The 22,908-nt window shown below is 43.7% G+C and overlaps 1 protein-coding gene across 1 annotated transcript; it reads left to right on the top strand.

Moving 5' to 3' along the window:
- Positions 1-740: 740 nt before the first annotated feature.
- Positions 741-21,629, top strand: LOC121569276 (transferrin receptor protein 1). The gene is made up of 18 exons (XM_041880090.2): positions 741-856; positions 3,476-3,533; positions 6,368-6,587; positions 6,820-6,997; positions 12,738-12,875; positions 15,295-15,382; positions 15,608-15,733; positions 15,815-15,910; positions 16,230-16,369; positions 16,438-16,607; positions 16,832-16,951; positions 18,033-18,118; positions 18,867-18,930; positions 19,015-19,162; positions 19,290-19,380; positions 19,589-19,816; positions 19,961-20,110; positions 20,252-21,629. Exons 2-18 carry the CDS (start codon positions 3,489-3,491, stop codon positions 20,462-20,464), a joined length of 2,301 nt encoding a protein of 766 aa, XP_041736024.1. The 5' UTR covers positions 741-856; positions 3,476-3,488; the 3' UTR covers positions 20,465-21,629.
- The last annotated feature ends 1,279 nt before the right edge of the window (positions 21,630-22,908 follow it).

The raw sequence follows: 22,908 nt of genomic DNA, 5'->3' as shown, positions 1-22,908 counted from the left end.
TATATATATATATATAATTATATGTTATTTACCCTATTTATGCTTTACAAACGCCTAAATATCTCAATAATCATAAAGATACTGTTTCAGGATTTCCGTATTCATACAAATCATTTAGTATCTGTGGTTATTATTGTTCATCATATCTGTATTGATTCTGAGGGTGTTTGAGTTTAATATCAGTTATCAATGTTGTTGGTCTGTTTAATAAACAGCAAGTGTAGTATTCCTGATACGTATGGAGAAACATGAAAACATCTGTTTTCACAGAGTACCACAAAATATTTTTGTGTTGATGTTTCATATCCTCTCTCCAATTGGAGCCAGAGAAATCCTTTTTAATTTTATATTTTCAAAGTGACCAAATGTATGTATGAGTTGCTGTAAGCTAATATAAAATATTTTTGTGTTGATGTTTCCAGAGAAAACCTTTTAAAGTATCCTAATGTGTGTGCGAGTTTTACTAAGCTAAGTGCTATGAAATAGAAAATAAAATATGTATTTGGAAAAACTGTGTTTTCTACTCTTATTTTATGTGGCAACATCTAAAACCGGAAATTCCATCATCATCATCATCCACACAAGGAGGGGATACCAAACACACACATACGTATGCATGCACAAACACACACGTACGTCTGGACGCACAAACACACTTATGCAAATGTTTGTGTGTGTGTGTGTGTGTAGGGGGAGGGGTAGTGGTAGTGTACGTGATCCCGGAAGTACCGGCAAGTACGCATCCCTATCCAAAAGCAGAGGGCAGAGCATGAGCAGCGCGTGGGTGTGACCTAGAACTGACAGTCAGTGGAGAAAAGTGACTCACTAGCTATAGTAGAAAGCTAGCTATCTAAAGGTAAAACTGGGTTTTTTATTCAACAGTCACTTTTATTGTAATGTTTTAAAAATAAGCTGTAGCAAAAATAATTGCTGTGCTAGCTACAACTGTCTAGTGTCTGGCTGTAAGGTTAACTAGCTAGCTACAGTAGCCGACTAAAAACTGAACGATTTAAGATGGATACATAAATAAAGTTGAATTTAATCGGCTACTAGCTAGCAAACTAAGTTACACCTATCATTTTATGGTTATGTCCCTTTCAAGTTGTCATAAGAATATAGCTAGCTACCTATTTATGATTATTATTATTAGCCAACTAGCCATAAAAGCGGCGTATGGTCGCTGTAGCCATGTGAACAGGGCCTGGCAGTCCGTACGACTTCGTTGCCATAGCTAGATGTCAAACTTGCTTCTTTTAGCTAGCTAACTCCGAATACAGTATTGCAATATGCAACGTTAAACTGTAGTTTGGTCCTAAATTGGTGTAGAGGTCTTTCTAAGGACATCTGGCAGATTTATCTTTGAACTAAAATCTGCCAGATTGCGGCCTGCAATTCGGGGTGTTCCTGCATGTGGGAATTTCTGCGTCTGCAGGAATCCCTCTTTATACTTATATTGGTCCATTTTTAAGTTAGGACAGGCAGGAGGCGGGGGCGCTCCAGTACAGTAGGTGCGTTAATGCACTAACGTTGGATGCCAGCCGCGGATAACAACGGTAGGTAGCTAGCCGTACGGTGTACTTCGCTCCCATGTATCAGGCACTGTTTTCCTGCAGTTCTGTTAATGATGGCGAGGGCAGGTGTTCAAGAGCTAAGGACACTGGCTACCGGTGTCACTCCCGCTAGCTAGCAAGTAGGCGGGGGCGAAAACTCAGATAATACTTTTATTTCCTGATTGACCCACATTCAAGTGTCACACAAGCATGAATATGTCGTGCTCGAGGGAGAACGCCCCGAATTGCGGGCTTCAGTTGCACACTGTTGCATAATATAAATAGTCTCAGGGGATGTGAGGTGTTGTTAGCTTGCTAGCACCCATATGCAATATCGTAAAGACATGATGATGATGATGATGGTGTGTGTGTGTGTTTAGTAGGGGTGTGCTGTCTTCTTTAGAGCCAGTATTCCCCACTTGTGATTCTCACACATGGTGTGTGTGTGGGAGGGGCGGTGTAGAACTGGTTCTGAGGGCTGTGTGTGTTCTCTCGCCAACCATGCGGAAAATGCAGTGAAAATGGTTGATCATTTCCTGGTTCTGAGTTTGGCTACGGCTCAGTCGGTTTAGAGATAGATGATGTTCAGGTTATGAGTTTCGTAGCCTTGCCCCAGATCTTGTTTTGCTGTATGGCCTTTGATGCTGGTGGTCCTCTGTAGCTCAGCTGGTAGAGCACGGCGCTTGTAACGCCAAGGTAGTGGGTTCGATCCCCGGGACCACCCATACACAAAAATGTATGCACGCATGACTGTAAGTCGCTTTGGATAAAAGCGTCTGCTAAATGGCATATTATTTATATTTATTATTTATATGCTGTGATGCTCGGTGAATCCCAGACCACCCCCTCGCCCTTACCAACTCACATGGAGGAGCCTTCCGTTGTCACGTGTTGCTGACGAAACTCCGAGGGTGACTTCCATAGAGTTGCTAGGGGATCAATAAACCCATCAACTTTGGGATATACTCCTGACTTGAATGATGCAATTCATGTTCCACTTTGAAATAATAAAACAAGCATGACATTCAAATTAACAAATTCCCCCTGTTGTTTTCCAAGATATAAACCTCAGTATCAGTTAAACGTTTAATTTGGGAGGTATTTAATTTGTTAAATGTGTCAAGCCTCGAAATCAGACTAACAAATGCATGTGGAATGTGCGCATCGGGATAGCACTAAGCTCTGGAGCCGGCTGGCTTGGCACCTACATTAGATCATTTTCACTTCCTCAGCTTTGGGACACTTGTGCATATGGCGGCGGTGGTGCGCGAGAGGAAGGGGGTGATTTGGGATTCAGCCTGTTTTGGCTCCTGTGTGTATTTTGGCTCCAATGTGAGAGAAGGCCAAGGTCCAGGCTAGTGTTTAGTCTTTGAAAGAGATGGGGTATATCATAGGCGGGAAGGAAGGTCTGTCTGTCTCTGTGTGTGATAATCTCTTGTGTTGAGTCATTTGTGGTGTCGGTTGGAAGCAGAAGTATTTCTGTGTCGGTTTGTGGCTTTGATTGTAACTTCCTGCCTGATGTAACCTGGGCTTGAAACACACACTTATGTGTGTCACCTAAACCCTGTGTATTTACAGAACACACATTCCTGGGCCTGATGTTGTAGCTCTGGTACAGTGAATGGCTGCTCTGTTTTGTTCAAAACATTGAATTGTGATGGAAACAAGAAACATGATGGAAACCAATCCAACAAAGTCCATGAGGGGGAGTGAAGAGGTGTACATTTCAGGGAGAAACGGAATGAGGATTTAACCTCAAATGACTTTAGAATAACCTGTTCTCGCTCTCTTTCTCTCTACGTCCTTCTTACCCTCCCTCTATCTTCTGTCTCCCTCCCTCTATCTTTCTGTCTCCCTCCCTCTATCTTTCTGTCTCCCTCCCTCTATCTTTCTGTCTCCCTCCCTCTATCTTTCTGTCTCTCTAGCTACCATCATATCATGGCAGCAACTATCAATCAAGCAAGGTCGGCACTTTCCAGAATGGTGAGGGTCTTTTCTTTTTTCCTATGTGTACTATGAGTTCCGTAGAACACTAACGCACAACAGGGCTCACACCCTCCTATACAAACGCACATACAGCTAGATAAAACACACATTCAGCCAAATACTGAACAAAAATATAAACGCAACATGTAAAGTGTTGGTCCCAGCTGAAATAAAATATACCAGAAATGTTCCGTATGCACAAAAAGCTTATTTCTCTCAAATGTTGTGCACAAATTTGTTTACATCCCTGTTAGTGAGCATTTCTCCTTTGCCAAGATAATCCATCCACCTGATAGGTGTGGCATATCAAGAAGCTGATTAAACAACATGATCATTACACAGGTGCACCTTGTGCTGGGGACAATAAAAGGCCACTCTAAAATGTGCAGTTTTGTCAACCAACACAACGCCACAGATGTTTCAAGTTTTTGACTGCAGGAATGTCCACCAGAGCTGTTGCCAGATAATTTAATGTTAATTTCTCTACCATAAGCTGCCTCCCAACGTTTTTTTAGAGAATTTGGCAGTACCTCCAACTGGCCTCACAACTGCAGACGTGTATGGCTTCGTGTGGGAGAGCGGTTTGCTGATGTCAACGTTGTGAACAGAGTGCACCATTGTGGGGTTATGGTATGAGCAGGCATAAGCTACGGACAACGAACACAATTGCATTTTCTCTATGGCAATTTGAATGCACAGAGATACCGTGATAAGATCCTGAGCCCATTGTCTTGCCATTCATCCGCCGCCATCACCTCATGTTTCAGCATGATAATGCACAGCCCCATGTCACAAGGATCTGTACACAATTCCTGGAAGCTGAAAATATCCCAGTTCTTCCATGGCCTGCATACTCATCAGACATGTCACCCATTGAGCATGTTTGGATGCTCTGGGTCAACGTGTACGACAGCATGTTCCAGTTCCCACCAATATCCAGCAGCTTCGTACAACCATTGAAGAGGAGTGGGACAACATTCCATAGGCCACAATCAACAGCCTGATCAACTCTATGTGAAGGAGATGTGTTGCGCTGCATGAGGCAAATGGTGGTCACACCAGGTACTGATAGGTTTTCTGATCCACGCCCCCTTTTTTAAAGGTATCTATTACCAACAGATGCATATCGGTATTCCCAGTCATGTGAAATCCATAGATTAGGGCCTAATTTATTTATTTAAATTGACTGATTTCCTTATACACTGCTCAAAAAAAGAAAGGGAACACTTAAACAACACAATGTAACTCCAAGTCAATCACACTTCTGTGAAATCAAACTGTCCACTTAGGAAGCAACACTGATTGACAATACATTTCACATGCTGTTGTGCAAATGGAATAGACAACAGGTGGAAATTATAGGCAATTAGCAAGACACCCCCAATAAAGGACTGGTTTTGCAGGTGGTGACCACAGACCTCTTCTCAGTTCCTATTCTTCCTGGCTGATGTTTTGGTCACTTTTGAATGCTGGCGGTGCTTTCACTCTAGTGGTAGCATGAGACAGAGTCTACAACCCACACAAGTAGCTCAGGTAGTGCAGCTCATCCAGGATGGCACATCAATGCGAGCTGTCGCAAGAAGGTTTGCTGTTTCTGTCAGCGTAGTGTCCAGAGCATGGAGGCACTACCAGGAGACGGGCCAGTACATCAGGAGACATGGAGGAGGCCGTAGGAGGGCAACAACCCAGTAGCAGGACTGCTACCTCCGCCTTTGTGCAAGGAGGAGCAGGGGGAGTACTGCCAGAGCCCTGCAAAATGACCTCCAGCAGGCCACAAATGTGCATGTGTCTGCTCAAACGGTCAGAAACAGACTCCATGAGGGTGGTATGAGGGCCTGACGTCCACAGGTGGGGGTTGTGCTTACAGCCCAACACCGTGCAGGACGTTTGGCATTTGCCAGAGAACACCAAGATTGGCAAATTCGCCACTGGCACCCTGTGCTCTTCACAGATGAAAGCAGGTTCACACTGAGCACGTGACAGACGTGACAGAGTCTGGAGACGCCATGGAGAACGTTCTGCTGCCTGCAACATCCTCCAGCATGACCGGTTTGGCGGTGGGTCAGTCTCGCCAGAGGTAGCCTGACTGCCATTAGGTACCAAGATGAGATTCTCAGACCCCTTGTGAGACCATATGCTGGTGCGGTTGGCCCTGGGTTCCTCCTAATGCAAGACAATGCTAGACCTTATGTGGCTGGAGTGTGTCAGCAGTTCCTGCAAGAGGAAGGCATTGATGCTATAGACTGGCCCGCCCATTCCCCAGTCCTGAATCCAATTGAGCACATCTGGGACATCATGTCTCGCTCCATCCACCAACGCCACATTGCACCACAGACTGTCCAGGAGTTGGCGGATGCTTTAGTCCAGGTCTGGGAGGAGATCCCTCAGGAGACCATCCGCCACCTCATCAGGAGCATGCCCAGGCGTTGTAGGGAGGTCATACAGGCACGTGGAGGCCACACACACTACTGAGCCTCATTTTGACTTGTTTTAAGGACATTACATCAAAGTTGGATCAGCCTGTAGTGTGGTCTTCCACTTTAATTTTGAGGGTGACTCCAAATCCAGACCTCCATGGGTTGATAAATTTGATTTCCATTGATAATTTGTGTGTGATTTTGTTGTCAGCACATTCAACTATGTAAAGAAAAAAGTATTTAATAAGATTATTTCATTCATTCAGATCTAGGATGTGTTATTTTAGTGTTCCCTTTATTTTTTTGAGCAGTGTATGAACTGTAACACAGTCAAATCTTTGAAATTGTTGCATATTGCGTTTGTTTTTGTTCAGTGTAAGTAAAGTGTGTGAGTCTCTGTGTGTGTGTGTGCAGTTTAACAGTGAGCGGTACAGCCGCTTCACTCTGCAGTCGTACGAAGAGAGAGATGGAGGGAGCCATGTGGAGGTGAAGCTGTCTGATGATGTAGATGACCACACCCCCTCTGAGCAGGCGGGCCAACCAGGGGGCTCTCCCTCATACAGGCCCCGCCCCCAGCAAAACTACCGCAACGTGTGTTACCTGGCTCTCGGAACCCTCTTCATCTTCATCATTGGTACATACTCTTCCTCACACTCTTTTTTTTATTTATTTGTCACACTCACCCTCTCTCCCTGGGCGAGTTCGTTTTGCATCACCTGGTGCAGTTTACACATTTTAGACCCTTCCATTGGTCCAACAGTGAAATCTCCAGCCACCTGGGGCACCTGGCGACGCAAAACTAATTCATCCACTCTCTCTTGTTTCACTCTCTATAACCAATCCCTGCTTCCGTTTCTCTGTTTCAGGTTATCTGATTGGCTATGTGAGCCACCGCTCTCCCCGCCAGGAGCCGATCACTTGTGATTCTGAGCAGGAAGTGGGCGTGGCTGAAGAGGCTGTAGTAGAATCCTCTCTATCCTGGAATGACATCACCAGCTTGCTGGCACAGAGACTGACTCCTGACGCCTTCAACAGCAGACTGAGGTACTTACACATAGGGCAGTTGACCGTATTACCACCACAGTGGCATTCACCAGTCATGACTGCAGTCAAATTCACTGTGACTGTTGATCATGGTAATCCTATCCAATTCTGCCAAATGAATGTCGCTATCAAACTTGCAAATGGCCCTCGCTAATGGCCTGGTACTCAGCGCTCTATTGTCCCTCTAATCACTCTCTAAACACTTGATGATTGAATTTGAATGAATCTGAATATTGAAGACAAATGGTGATGGGAGTTAGAGCTCCCATTCCGAAATAGACACGGGAAACCCTGGACCCAATATGAATAAATGCATTTTTTAAACCTGTCCCGAAAGGACCTGAAGGACAACCGATCCGAGTGAGGGAAGCAGCAGAAAAGCCTATTGTTTTGCTACTTTCTTAAACCGTAGCCATGGAGAAAGGGAGAGAGAGCGAGCAGCTGTAGCCTATTAGGGAGCGGAGGCCGTGTGGTTTGTGTAAGACACAGGAGGCTCGGACGTGCACGGAGGGAGAGACCGCAACCACTGTTATCTCGCGCTAGACTAACTTCTTGCTGTTTATTTATCATCCCATCCGATTGCATATTACCTGTCTTGACTGCATCAAACTGAGAGAAGCTAGCTAATTGAGGCTAGCCATAATGTTACTCCTCTTCTCACCGTCCTACAGTTAGCCTACACATAACAACAACTCCATTCAGATTATAAATAGCAGCCTAGCTGTTGGCTTTTGGTCATTGTAGCCTTTCTTTCTCATTTCACTTTTAATTCTGTCATTTTAATTCCATCTTCCATTGATTAGATATCCTCGAACTTGCTTGCCACACAAGCAGAGCAACAATGCACTTGTCTCTCTATCTCCGTGGAAAGGATCAGAGCGCATGCCTATTTTGCGACTTTTCCAAATCATTAATATGGAGTTGCATCATGCAACCCTTACATTTTGATTTCTAAGACATTCCCAGGTTTACAGGCCTATCACAACTAAATAACTCATGGATTTATTGTGATGGTTAGGGCTGGGCAGTATACCGTATTTTATGATATACCGGTATTGATGCACAGACCAGTTTGGGTTTTTACTTTACCTTCTATAACGGTATTTGAATGTTTCATTTGTTAAATGTGATAAGCCATGTGTAACGTCCATTTTTATAGTTTACTCTGCTACTTGAATCATCTCTGTCGCTTTCCACACAGACCTTTTTATTTATTAATTTTTTATTTCACCTTTATTTAACCAGGTAAGCCAGTTGAGAACAAGTTCTCATTTACAACTGCGACCTGGCCAAGATAAAGCAAAGCAGTGCAATTAAAAACAACAACACAGAGTTACATATGGGGTAAACAAAACATAAAGTCAAAAATACAACAGAAAATATATATACAGTGTGTGTAAATGTAGTAAGGTATGGAGGTAAGGCAATAAATAGGCCATAGTGCAAAATAGTTACACTTTCGTATTAACACTGGAATGATAGATGTGCAAAAGATGATGTGCAAATAGAGATACTGGGGTGCAAATTAGCAAAATAAATAACAATATGGGGATGAGGTAGTTGGGTGGGCTAATTTCACAATGGCTGTGTACAGGTGCAGTGATCGGTAAGCTGCTCTGACAACTGATGCTTAAAGTTAGTGAGGGAGATAAGAGTCTCCAGCTTCAGAGATTTTTGCAGTTCGTTCCAGTCATTGGCAGCAGAGAACTGGAAGGAATGGCAGCCAAAGGAGGTGTTGGCTTTGGGGATGACCAGTGAGATATACCTGCTGGAGCGCAGACTACGGGTGGGTGTTGCTATGGTGACCAGTGAGCTAAGATAAGACAGGGATTTGCCTAGCAGTGATTTTATAGATGACCTGGAGCCAGTGGGTTTGGCAACGAATATGTAGTGAGGGCCAGCCAACAAGAGTGTACAGGTCACAATGGTGGGTAGTATATGGGGCTTTGGTGACAAAACAAAGTAGAGTGTTGGAGGCTATTTTGTAAATGACATCGCCGAAGTCAAGGATCGTTAGGATAGTCAGTTTTACGAGGGCATGTTTGGCATCATGAGTGAAGGAGGCTTTGTTGCGAAATAGGAAGACGATTCTAGATCTAACTTTTGATTGGAGATGCTTAATGTGAGTCTGGAAGGAGAGTTTACAGTCTAACCAGACACCTAGGTATTTGTAGTTGTCCACATACTCTAGGTCAGAACCGCCGAGAGTAGTGATTCTAGTCGGGTGGGCGGGTGCAAGCAGCGTTCGGTTGAAGAGCATGCATTTAGTTTTACTAGTGTTTAAGAGCAGTTGGAGGCTACGGAAGGAGTGTTGTATGGCGTTGAAGCTCGTTTGGAGGTTTGTTAACACAGTCTCCAATGAAGGGCCAGATATATACAAAATGGTGTCGTCCGCAGAGAGGTGGATCCGAGCGTCACCAGCAGCAAGAGCGACATCATTGATATACACAGAGAATAGAGTCGGCCCGAGAATTGAACCCTGTGGCACCCCCATAGAGACTGCCAGAGGTCCAGACAACAGGCCCTCCGATTTGACACATTGAACTCTATCTGAGAAGTAGTTGGTGAACCAGGCGAGGCAGTCATTTGAGAAACCAAGGCTATTTAGTCTGCCAATAAGAATGCGGTGGTTGACAGAGTCGAAAGCCTTGGCCAGGTCGATGAAGACGGCTGCGCAGTACTGTCTTTTATCGATCGCGGTTATGATATCGTTTAGGACCTTGAGCATGGCTGAAGTGCACCCATGACTAGCTCGGAAACCGGATTGCATAGCGGAGAAGGTACGGTGGGATTCGAAATGGTCGGTGATCTGTTTGTTAACTTGGCTTTCAAATACTTTCGAAAGGCAGGGCAGGATGGATATAGGTCTGTAACAGTTTGGATCTAGAGTGTCACCCCCTTTGAAGAGGGGGATGACCGCGGCAGCTTTCCAAACTCTGGGGATCTCAGACGTTACGAAAGAGGTTGAACAGGCTAGTAATAGGGGTTGCAACAATTTCGGCGGCTAATTTTAGAAAGAAAGGGGGCATGGGCAAGTTGCAGCGGGGGGTACAGAGCTGGTGGTCGGGGTAGTGGTAGCCAGGTGGAAAGCATGGCCAGCCGTAGAAAAATGCTTGTTGACATTCTCGATAATTGTAGATTAATCGGTGGTGACAGTGTTTCCTAGCCTCAGTGCAGTGGGCAGTTGGGAGGAGGTGCTCTTATTCTCCATGGACTTTACAGTGTCCCAAAACTTTTTGGAGTTAGTGCTACAGGATGCACATTTCTGTTTGAAAAAGCTAGCCTTTGCTTTCCTAACTGATTGTGTATATTGGTTCCTGACTTCCCTGAAAAGTTGCATATCGCGGGGGCTGTTCGATGCTAATGCAGTACGCCAGAGGATGTTTTTGTGCTGGTCAAGGGCAGTCAAGTCTGAGGAGAACCAGGGCTATATCTGTTCTTAGTTCTGAATTTTTTGAATGGGGCAGGCTTATTTAAGATTGAGAGGAAAGCACTTTTAAAGAACAACCAGGCATCCTCTACTGACGGAATGAGGTCAATATCCATCCAGGATACCCGGGCCAGGTCAATTAGAAAGGCCTTCTCGCTAAAGTGTTTTAGTGAGCATTTGACAGTGATGAGGGGTGGTCGTTTGACCGCGGACCCATTACGGACGCAGGCAATAAGGCAGTGATCGCTGAGATCCTGGTTGAAGACAGCGAAGGTGTATTTAGAGGGTGAATTTGTCAGGATGATATTTATGAGGGTGCCCATGTTTACAGATTTAGGGTTGTACCTGGTAGGTTAGTTGATGATTTGTGTAAGATTGAAGGCCATTAGTTTAGATTGTAGGTTGGCCGGGGTGTTAAGCATATCCCAGTTTAGGTCACCAAGCAGTACGAACTCTGAGGATAGATGGGGGACCTAGTCCCGCCCCCTGTCACTCAAGGAGGGCATTTGTTGTTCCTCGACCAGTAGACACTTGCGTTCAGTCTACATGGTCAATGCAGAATTGTTGATGACAATGATGCTGTTTCCACTTTGCTTCTTATTAATATAAATCCACAACCGTTCTATAATTACACTATTCGTTTGTGTTTCTTACATCTGCCAAAAGTTTGTTGGTCTTAGCAAGTTGTGGCTAAATCGCGTTAGTCCCTAATGCTAATAGCTAACGTTAGTTAGCTAGCTAGCTAATAAATGTACAGAGTAAATGTAGCTAGCTATACAGCCTGATACCAGTAATGGTGTAGGCCTAAATCAGCATTTTGTTCGTGCAACAGTATCTTCTAAATCAAAGAGGAATAGGCGAAGAATGAATATGTTAGCTACATAATGTAGCTAAGAGAAAGATTATAGAGTCCCCTAGGAAACACTGATCAACACTTTGGTTCCTACCCTGTCACAATAACTCCTCTTTGGCATTTTCATTTGTTGTCATGTCAAACAACAATGTATTCAAAGTGCCCACTATTATATTCTAACTAACTATATTATATTCTAACTCTATTTCCATAATTCCAACAGTTCACCCAAGTGTTTTGTTCTAAATTGCAAGTCAAATCACAATTGCAACATTTTGAAAAAAGTAAGGCCTAGATTGTTTGCCTGTATTGCGCAGCCCAACATGGCAGTGTGGAAATTATATCAAATGAGTGCAAGAAATGCAGAAATTGGTGAAAATACAGAAAATGTTGGTTTAAGTTAAATTGAACAGTATAAAACATTCAGAATGGAGAAAGACCCTTCGGAATCACTTAGAATGTAAGACCAATCGGAATCACTTAGAATGTAAGACCCATCGGAATCACTTAGAATGTAAGACCCATCGGAATCACTTAGAATGTATGTGACGCCACTCTAGGGTCACGCACTACTTATAAAGCAAATGTAGAACTTTTATTATTCAAAAACATAAAATACCGTCATACTATACAAAATTTGAAAAATACTGTGATATGATATTTTGGCCATATTGCCCATCCCTAGTGATGGTGTAGGCCCTCAAACTCAACTCTGGACCTCCAAGCCAGTTCCACTGTGTTTTTTCATTGTTCCCCTCTATTCAGGGACTGATTTAGACCTGGGACACCAGGTGTGTGCAATTAATTATCAGGTAGAACAGAAAACCAGCAGGCTCCGGACCTCGTAGGGTAAGAGTTGAGTACCCCTTGTGTAGGCTATAGGTCCATTTTCAGTACACAACATACTGACGTCACGCACAAATGCCCGCGACTTTTGGCTGCATTAAGAAAGCCATCGGCATCTGGTTGAACTGGTTGACGTTTAAGTGTTTTTAAAGTATAATTCAGTTGATTTGCGATGATGACACAAACATTGTATTAAGCAAAACATTCATGCAAGCCTTAAAATCCAATTATAATCCAAAAGTAGTGTGAAATGCACTCATAAGCAACATGTAAATAGAGGCTTTTTTTTCTGGCGTTCTATAAGAACTCCCCCGTGTTCTGCCACCAACTTGTGCGCATCACCCTCGTGCAGCAACGTTTGCAAACACAGAAAGGGGTCTATATTAAATTGATTTATTAAACTTTTTTAAAAGGTAGGTGTTCCAAAGGCGCGCATCAGCGGCTTGTATGCATGGAGGCCCGGTGATGCTAAAAACAAATATGTTAACGGTCAATTACTGTGACACCGACAGTCATTTGCATGACAATTTCCAGCTGACAAAATTACATGACCGTCACAGCCCTACACACACAAATACCTGAAAAGACTAATGATCCCTCTCTCTCTGCAGTGATGTTGAACAGCCAGATCACGAGGCAGGGAGCAGTGGAGACGGCCTTCTGGGAAATCATGTGTTTGACAGCTTTAAGAGTCTGGAGATGGAGCCCTGGACTGATGTACACTATGTCCAACTACAGACACCCAACAGGTACACACACATACAGTGCATTTGGAAAGTATTCAGACCCCTTGACTTTTTACACATTTTGTTACGTTACAGGCTTATTCTAAAATGGATTAAATTGTATTTTTTCCCTCATCAATCTACAAACAATAGCCCATAATGACAAAGCAAAAACAGGTTTTTATAAATGTTTGCAAATGTATTACAAATAAAAAACGGAAATATCACATTTACATAAGTATTCAGAAACTTTACTCAGTACTTTGTTGAAGCACCTTTGGCAGTGAATACAGCCTTGAGTCTTCTTGGGTATGACGCTACAAGCTTGGCACACCTTTATTTGGGGAGTTTCTCCCATTCTTCTCTGCAGATCCTCTCAAGCTCTGTCAGGTTGGATTGAGAGCGACGCTGCACAGCTATTTTCAGGTCTTTCCAGAGATGTTCGATCGGGTTCAAGTCCGGGCTCTGGCTGGGCCACTCAAGGACATTCAGAGACTTGTCCCGAAGGCACTCCTACATTGTCTTGGCTGTGTGCTGTGACGACCCTCCCACTCTGTCTGCCGTATTCTCTCTTTGTTCTTGTTTCCTTATTAGGATGCCGGTGGGCGGAGTTGGGAGGGTCGTCAGCTACATGGGAAACACCTGGGCCGGGTGTGTCCCAGCATAAATGGACCTTTTCCCCATTCATTGAGGAGACTCTCTCCAGGCAGATACTTTGACTTTGGTTGTGGTATTTTTGTGGCCTTTTTTGGTTGTTTGCTTTGGCACCTCTCAACACTTTTCCATATTACATTTATGCATGCAAACACTCACTTACACTACTGATTACACACACCATTGTTATTTGATTTAGTTTACTTTAGTTAATAAATATATACTTTGAGTATTCCTTGTCTCCACGTGTCTCCCTTTTGTTACGAACTTGTCACGAGTTCGTAACAAAAGGGAGACAAGGAATACTTAAAGTATATATTTATTAACTAAAGTAAACTAAATCAAATAACAATGGTGTGTGTAATCAGTAATCAGTAGTGTAAGTGAGTGTTTGCATGCATAAATGTAATATGGAAAAGTGTTGAGAGGTGCCAAAGCAAACAACCAAAAAAGGCCACAAAAATACCACAACCAAAGTCAAAGTATCTGCCTGGAGAGAGTCTCCTCAATGAATGGGGAAAAGGTCAATTTATGCTGGGACACACCCGGCCCAGGTGTTTCCCATGTAGCTGACGACCCTCCCAACTCCGCCCACCGGCATCCTAATAAGGAAACAAGAACAAAGAGAGAATACGGCAGACAGAGTGGGAGGGTCGTCACAGTGCTTAGTGTCGTTGCCCTGTTGGAAGGGGAACCTTCGCCCCAGTGTGAGGTTCTGAGTGCTCTGGAGCAGGTTTTCATCAAGGATCTCTCTGTACCTTGCTCCGTTCATCTTTCCCTCGATCCTGACTAGTCTCGAAGTCCCTGCTGCTGAAAAACATCCCCACAGCATGATACTGCCACCGCCATGCTTCACCGTAGGGATGGTGCCAGGTTTCCTCCAGACGTGACACTTGGCATTCGGGCCAAAGAGTTCAATCTTGGTTTCACCAGACCAGATAATCTTGTTTCTCATGGTCTGAGAGTCCTTTAGGTGCCTTTTGGCAAACTCCAAGCGGGCTGTCATGTGCCTTTTACTGAGAAGTGGCTTCCATCTGGCCACTCAACCATAAAGGTCTGATTGGTGGAGTGCTGCAGAGATGGTTGCCCTTCTGGAAGGTTCTCCCATCTCCACAGAGGAACTCTGGAGCTCTGTCAATGACCATCGGGTTCTTGGTCACCTCCCTGACCAAGGCCCGGATTGCTCAGTTTGGCCGGGCGGCCAGCTCTAGGAAGAGTCTTTGATGGTTCCAAACTTCTTCCATTTAAGAATGATGGAGGCCACTGTTCTTGGGGACCTTCAATGCTGCAGTCATTTTTTGGTACCCTTCCCCAGATCTGTGACTCAGCACAATCCTGTCTCGGAGCTCTACGGACAATTCCTTCGACCTCATGGCTTGGTTTTTGCTCTGACGTGCACTGTCAACTGTGGGACCTTATATAGACAGGTGTGTGCCTTTCCAAATCATGTCCAATCAATTGAATTTACCACAGGTGGACTCCAATCAAGTTGTAGAAACATCTCAAGGATGGTCAATGGGAACAGGATGCACCAGAGCTCCATTTCGAATCTCTTAGAAAAGGGTCTGAATACTTATGTAAATAAGATATTTCAGTTTAAATATCTAAAAACCTGTTTTCGCTTTGTCATTATAGGGTATTGTGTGTAGATTGATGAGAAAGTTAAAAAATGTATATATTTTAGAATAAGGCTGTAACGTAACAAAATGTGGAAAAAGTCAAGGGGTCTGAATGCACTGTAATTCCACTTTGCTTGTAACGTTCTCCTCCCCAATCCCCTTCCCCACAGTGAGAAGCCAAACCGTGTTCTGATTGGCCAAGAAGAGCTGTGCCAGCCTAAGGGCTATCTGGCCTATAGCGCCACAGGAAAAGCTCAGGTCAGCCAATCAGATGTCCACAATTAATTATATTGACTGATCATATTTTTTTGATATTTTGGGCCAATATTTTATAGTGTGAAATCGGAGCCAAAATAATCTGTTAGGGTTAAATGCTTGGAAAGTGTCATGTTTGCAACATATTTTCTGCCACATTGGATGTTTGCAATCACAGTTGTTGCCTGAATCTCACAAGGTGGAATTGTTTTGTGTGTCTGTCTGCAGGGCAAGGCAGTGTATGGTAACTATGGGAGACAGGAGGACTTGGTGCTGCTACAGAGTCTGAAGGTTGAGCTGAACGGCACCGTGATTCTACTGAGAGCTACAGGACAGATCAGCCTGGCACAGCAGGTGTGTGTGTGTGTGTGTGTGTGTGTGTGTGTGTGAGTAAGAAAGTGAATTTCAGTGTACTCCTGCGTGTTTGTGTTCCAGGTGGCTAATGTAGCAGCGTTGGGAGTATCTGCTGTGTTGATTTTCCTCGACCCTAAAGACTACAAGTTACAACCAAGTACTGAACTATACGGACATGTGAGTACATACACACTCACACCACACACCACTGCAAGGTGAATCTTACAGAGCCTGATTCAGAGATGCTGCTTCAACTGCAGCCATTTCAAATCAAATAAAATGTTATTTGCCACATGCGCCGAATACAACAGGTGTAGACCTTACAGTGAAATGCTTACTTACAAGCCCTTAACCAACAATGCAGTTTTAAGAAGAAAAAAAAAGTGATAAGTAAAAATGGCAAATAATTTAAAGAGCAGCAGTAAAGTTCTATGTTGATGTTCTATCTGACATTATGTCTCTCATTCTCTGAATGTTCTGTGATGTTCTCCTGTAGGTCCATCTAGGTTCTGGAGACCCCTATACTCCAGGGTTCCCCTCCTTCAACCACACCCAGTTCCCTCCCACCCAGTCCTCTGGTCTGCCCACTGTACTGGCCCAAAGCATTACTGCTGCCACTGCTGCCAAGATACTAACGTAAGACCACACACAAAAAAACTCACACACACACACACACATACACCTAACTGTTGATCACTCCCCAGGCGTATAGGTGGGCCTGAGTCCCCTCTCAGTTTTAAAGGCGAACTGGACAATGTGAAGTACACCGTGGGAGGGGCCAGTAGTGATGATGTCACAGTGGAGGTGAACAGCGTGTTGCAGGACACAGAGATCCACAACGTCTTTGGAGTCATCAAGGGCTTCACTGAGCCAGGTACGTGTCTGTGTTTGCGAGTGCATCCATTTTAGTGTGTGTGACTCGAGCAGGAATCAAGCCTAGGACGCTGGCGTTGCTAACGTCGTGCTCTTTCCAACCAAGCCACACAGACCACTCCAAAAGACGATCTATGAACTCTGTACATTTTTAACAGCAATGTTTAATCTCTATGGACCGTGTTTGTGTTAGTGAGTGGGTTTTGTGTTAATGTTATGGTGTAGATCGATACGTGGTACTGGGGGCTCAGAGGGATGCGTGGGGTCCAGGCTACGCTAAAGCTACTGTCGGGACCACACTGCTGCTGGAGCTGGCTAGAGCTGTGTCTGAGATGGTACACACAGGTAACACACATCAATACATTAACACGCATCAATACATTAACACACATCAATACGTTAACACACACATCAATACGTTAACACACACATCAATACGGTAACACACATCAATACATTAACACGCATCAATACATTAACACACATCAATACGGTAACACACATCAATACGGTAACACACATCAATACATTAACACACACATCAATACGTTAACACACACATCAATACGGTAACACACATCAATACATTAACACACACATCAATACGTTAGCACACACATCAATACGGTAACATGCATCAATACATTAACACGCATCAATACGTTAACACACACATCAATACGGTAACACGCATCAATACATTAACACGCATCAATACATTAACACGCATCAATACATTAACACACATCAATACATTAACACGCATCAATACATTAACACACACATCAATACGGTAACACACACATCAATACGTTAACACACACATCAATACGTTAACACACACATCAATACGTTAACACACATCAATACGTTAACACACATCAATACGTTAACACACATCAATACGTTAACACACATCAATACGTTAACACACATATCAATACATTAATACACACACATCAATACGGTAACACACACATCAATACGGTAACACGCATCAATACACACATCAATACGTTAACACACATCAATACATTAACACACATCAATACGTTAACACACACATCAATACGTTAACACACACATCAATACGTTAACACACATCAATACGTTAACACACACATCAATACGTTAACACACGCATCAATACGTTAACACACATCAATACGTTAACACACACATCAATACGTTAACACACATCTACATTAACACACACATCAATATGGTAACACACATCAATACATGAACACACACATCAATACATTAACACACACATCAATACGGTAACACGCATCAATACACACATCAATACATTAACACACATCAATACGTTAACACACACACATCAATACATGAAAAAACACATCAATACATTAACACACATCAATACATTAACACATTCTGACATCTGTGTCTGTGTGTGTAGATGGTTTCCGTCCCAGGAGGAGTCTGGTGTTTGCCAGTTTGAGTGCAGGAGAGTACGGCAGTGTTGGAGCTACAGAGTGGCTGGAGGTGAGAACCACACACACACACACACACACACACACCTTACAGTTCAACACACACACACACACACACACACACACCTTACAGTTACACACACACACCTTACAGTTCAACACACACACACACACACACACACACACACACACACACACACACACACACACCTTACAGTTCAACACACACACACACACACCTTACAGTTCAACACACACACCTTACAGTTCAACACACACACACACTTTACAGTTCAACACACACACACACACACACACCTTACAGTTCAACACACACACACACACACACCTTACAGTTCAACACACACACACACACACCTTACAGTTCAACACACACACACACACACACACCTTACAGTTCAACACACACACACACACACACACCTTACAGTTCAACACACACACACACACACACACACACACACACACACACACACACACACACCTTATAGTTCAACACACACACACACACACACCTTACAGTTCAACACACACACACACACACCTTACAGTTCAACACACACACACACACACACACACACACCTTACAGTTCAACACACACACGCACACATACACACCTTACAGTTCAACACACACTCTGGGTGGAAAGTATTCATGATATGGCAGTGTTTTAGCTAATGGAATTTGGTGATAATAATATGTTGCTGGAAGGCGCTGATTAGACCAGCCTCTAAACTAGCAGGGTGTTGTATGTAATGTCGTGTGTGTTCCTCTCCAGGGTTACCTCTCCTCTCTGGACAGAAGAGCTTTCACCTACATCAGTCTGGACGGAGTTGTCACTGGTGAGTACGCATACGCATACAACCACAAAAATACTTAATACAAAGTATCCTTCTAATCTAATGGTGTGGGTGTGTGATCTTCAGGCCATGGTGATTTTAAAGCGTCTGCCAGTCCCCTGCTCTACAGCCTTCTGGAAAGCACTATGAAGGAGGTGAAGAATCCCATTGGTGTCGGCGAGTCTGGGAAGTCTCTGTATGAAAAGGTGTCTGGAGTCAACTTTGAGGAGGCAGTGTGAGTACACCACACCTAGCACTCCAATGATAGATCACCCCAATGATAGATTACTCCAATGATAGATCACGCCAATGATATGTGTGTACAGTAAACATACTCTAACTTGACGTGTGTGTTTTATCAGGTTTGAGCCCATGCAGATGGAAGACTCTGCATATCCCTTCCTGGCCTTCTCTGGAATCCCCTCTCTCTCCTTCCGCTTCATCTCTCAGGGCGTGAGACACAAACACACACACTTTTTAACAAACACTAACACACACACACTCTTACACATTCACACACACACACACACAGATTCTCTGTCAGGCTTAGATGTTTTGTTTACAAATAGTTTGATTTCGATAACTGTCTCTAATAGAATAGTCTGTCTCTGTCTCCCGTGTGTGTGTGTGTGTGTGTGTGTGTGTGTGCGCGGTGGTGCAGTCTGAGGCCTACCCGTACTACGGCACCTCTCTTGACAACAAGGATCACCTTGGTTACGCCACCGCCCATCGCCTTAGTTCCCTAGCCACTGGGGCGGGATTGGTCGCAGGTCAGCTGGCGTTACGATTGGTCCACGACCACGTGCTGCGTCTGGACGTGCAACGCTACAAGAATGTTCTCAGGCAGTCGGTGGTCAAGATCAACCAGCGCCTCAAACAAGCCACCCGGGTTTGTTTATATGACATGATATATAAAATGATATGATAAATAAATAAATAAATAAAATACATGATTGTTTTAGTTTACATTGTTGTTTATATTGTTATTGGGTGTAACGTTAGGTATAATTATAATGTTATTGTGCTGTTACAGGATGGTTCTGCCGAGGGTCTGTCAGCCCGTTGGCTTGTCATGGCCTTGGGGTCCTACAGTAGAGCTGCTGCTGACCTCAACACTGACCTACTCAACACCGATCTCACTGACACACTGGCCTGCCACGACATCAACGACCGCATCATGAGGGTGAGACACACACAAACACACACCCTTGTAATCTAACAGATCAGTGTCATAGGGCTCCAGTTTTATAGTGAACACAAGTCAATCAGTAGTGGTTCTGTCTTGATTCATAAACTAACATTGGATTCTCCTCTCTCCCCCAAGGTGGAGCACAACCTCCTTTCTCCGTATGTCTCCCCCAAGGAGGTTCCATTCCGCCACCTGCTGTATGGCTGTGGTTCCCACACCCTGGCAGCCCTGTTGGAGGGGGAGGACAGAGAGGCGCTGCGGACCCAGCTGGCCCTGGCCACCTGGACACTGCAGGGCTGTGCCAATGCTCTCTCTGGAGACATCTGGGACATCGACAACCAGATCTAACTGTGTGTGTGTGTGCGCGCAGGGCTGGTCGGGGTTCAACCTCGTCCTCGTTCACTATAAAATCCAGGATGAGATGAAGAGGGATTGGTCAGGGCTGATGATGTCATAAGAGTCCAGGAAGTACTGTCATTCCTTCCAGTTTCAGTTACTAGACTTCCTAAAGAATGTTGAGATTGATGACATCACTGTCTGATCCCTCCTCATCTCACTCCAACCCCCAAACTGAAGCCTTGGCTGTTACCATAGAGACGACCTCTAACTCCTCGACACAGAGGAGCCTATTTATACTTTATATATTTATCAGTGGCAAAGTCCACTATAAATGTTCTCAGTTTTAATGGTGATAAAGTTCTCGTTTATTTTTATAAAGTTATCGGAAGCAGTGCCTTCCAGACTTATGGCAGTTTCATGTCGTTAGTTTGGGTTAAGAGTTTATTTATTTATCAGTGCCAGTGCACACTATAAATGTTTAAATGTCGTTAGTTTTGTTTTTGATAAAAAAAGTTATCGGGAGCAGTGCCTTCCAGACTTAACGGGTATGTGTTATTTTCATTTGGTTTTTGATAAAGTTATCAGTTAATTTGATAAAGTTATCGGGAGCAGTGTCTTCCATACTTATGACAGTTATACTGTCTCCTACTACGGCAGCATCTGCTGAAGCAACAGAGTTAGGTATACAGACAGTGTGACCATCCAAGATCCCATGACATTTGGTTTAAATATTGCTTTTCAGTTTGCCTTGCAGTTTAAGTGAGAACAGAATCTAATGGGGGAACAGAATTGAGGCAGACACAGAATCGTTTTGACACGGATGAAAAACTGTCCAGCTACATATGGTCAGACCTCCTCTGTATACATGACTCTGTTAACAGAAATACACCACCTACTGCTACCACACATTACTATGGAAACAGAACCCCGCAGAAACTGGGTATCACCACAGAAACCTGGTACCCGACGGCGGCTGTAGTCATGACTGTCACATTTTGACTTGATGAAATGCATGTACTTAAATTCCATGGTGGATTTACTCATTCTTAGCATGTTTTAGACATGTAGGGGAGGTAGCTACTTGGATCACGGCTGAAATTACACACTATTTTATATATAGCCTTAACCCTCCCGTTGTCCTAGGGTCAAAATGACCCGCCACTGTGTTGAACCAACTTTATTTAATTTTTATATTTTTGGGATCATTTGTGAAAAGGAGGCAGTGAGACTTTAAAGACAGTATCACTGCCTCCTTCTCACAAATGATCCAAAAAATATAAAAATTAAATAAAGTTGGTTCAACACAGTGGCGGGTCATTTTGACCCTAGGACAACGGGAGGGTTAAATGGCTCTAGTGCAGTATATAGGTATTAGGGTGTAATTTCAGATGCAGCAAGGGCAAAAAAAAAAAAACATGCTCAAATCTCGCCTCTCTGAGCTGAACTTATAAAAGTAGCTTTATATAGTTTATATCTGAGCTTTATATCCTGAAATAATATCATTCAGGCAGCGAAATAGTCATTTCTGTTAACCAGTCTTATTTTGGAGCAGTTTATATTTCTGATTTGAACCATTATCGGGAGCAGTGTCTTCCATAATGACAAGCGTTGATGGTAGTTTTTGCCTACCAGTGTGTGTGCGTGTTTGTATCGGGGGCAGTGACTCCCATATTTCACTGAAGGGTGAAGTAACTCATCGGGAACAGTGTTTCCCAGAGTTTTATATCTGTGTGTATCAGGGACAGTGACTCCCATATTTCACTGAAGGGTGAAGTAACTTATCGGGAACAGTGTTTCCCAGAGTTTTATATCCGTGTATATTTTTTTCTTCTCTCTTTGTGTTAGATTAGTATATCTGATCTGTGTGTGACGTACTACTGATCTATTGTTACCCTCTGAATGGGTTGTAATGGAAACGTCCTACAGCATTTTACTGTATTTTCCCTTACAAATGCAATCCATACAACAGACATTCCCATTCAGGTCAATAGGAGTCTCTTCCTACGTATTTTCCCATGCATGAATTATCAGACACTGAAACTCCTGTTGTAGCTGTCCACTAAATAATGATTGTTCTCTTTTGATTATTGATCACACTCAGTCGATCAGCTAACTAGTGGAGCTTGTCAGTGCTAGTCTGAACTCGTACATATTCACCTGACTTTTCTCCCACTCACTTGGTGTATTACCATGCTGTAGAGGACAGTGTATGGGTGTTTAGAGGTTTCTGTACCGTTGATGAGTTGTTCAGTTTTTCTGTTGTGCTTCAATAAACCCTTTGGCTTAACGCACTAGACTGTGTGTGTGATTATTGTTAATTGATCGTCGTTGGAAGCTAACTTTCAAAAATCACCGATAGTCTATCCCTACCTAATCGATCATGCAACGTTGCAATGCAATGTTGGCGGCCTGGAATTTACCGTCTCTACGTGCGCAAAACGTGGTGACGCCAC

This window comes from Coregonus clupeaformis, chromosome 7 (genome assembly GCF_020615455.1).
Source record: "Coregonus clupeaformis isolate EN_2021a chromosome 7, ASM2061545v1, whole genome shotgun sequence".
In the NCBI taxonomy this organism is placed as follows: Eukaryota; Metazoa; Chordata; class Actinopteri; order Salmoniformes; family Salmonidae; genus Coregonus; species Coregonus clupeaformis.
Note: the sequence above shows the minus strand (reverse complement) of the source record. Positions and strands in the feature narration are given on the sequence as shown.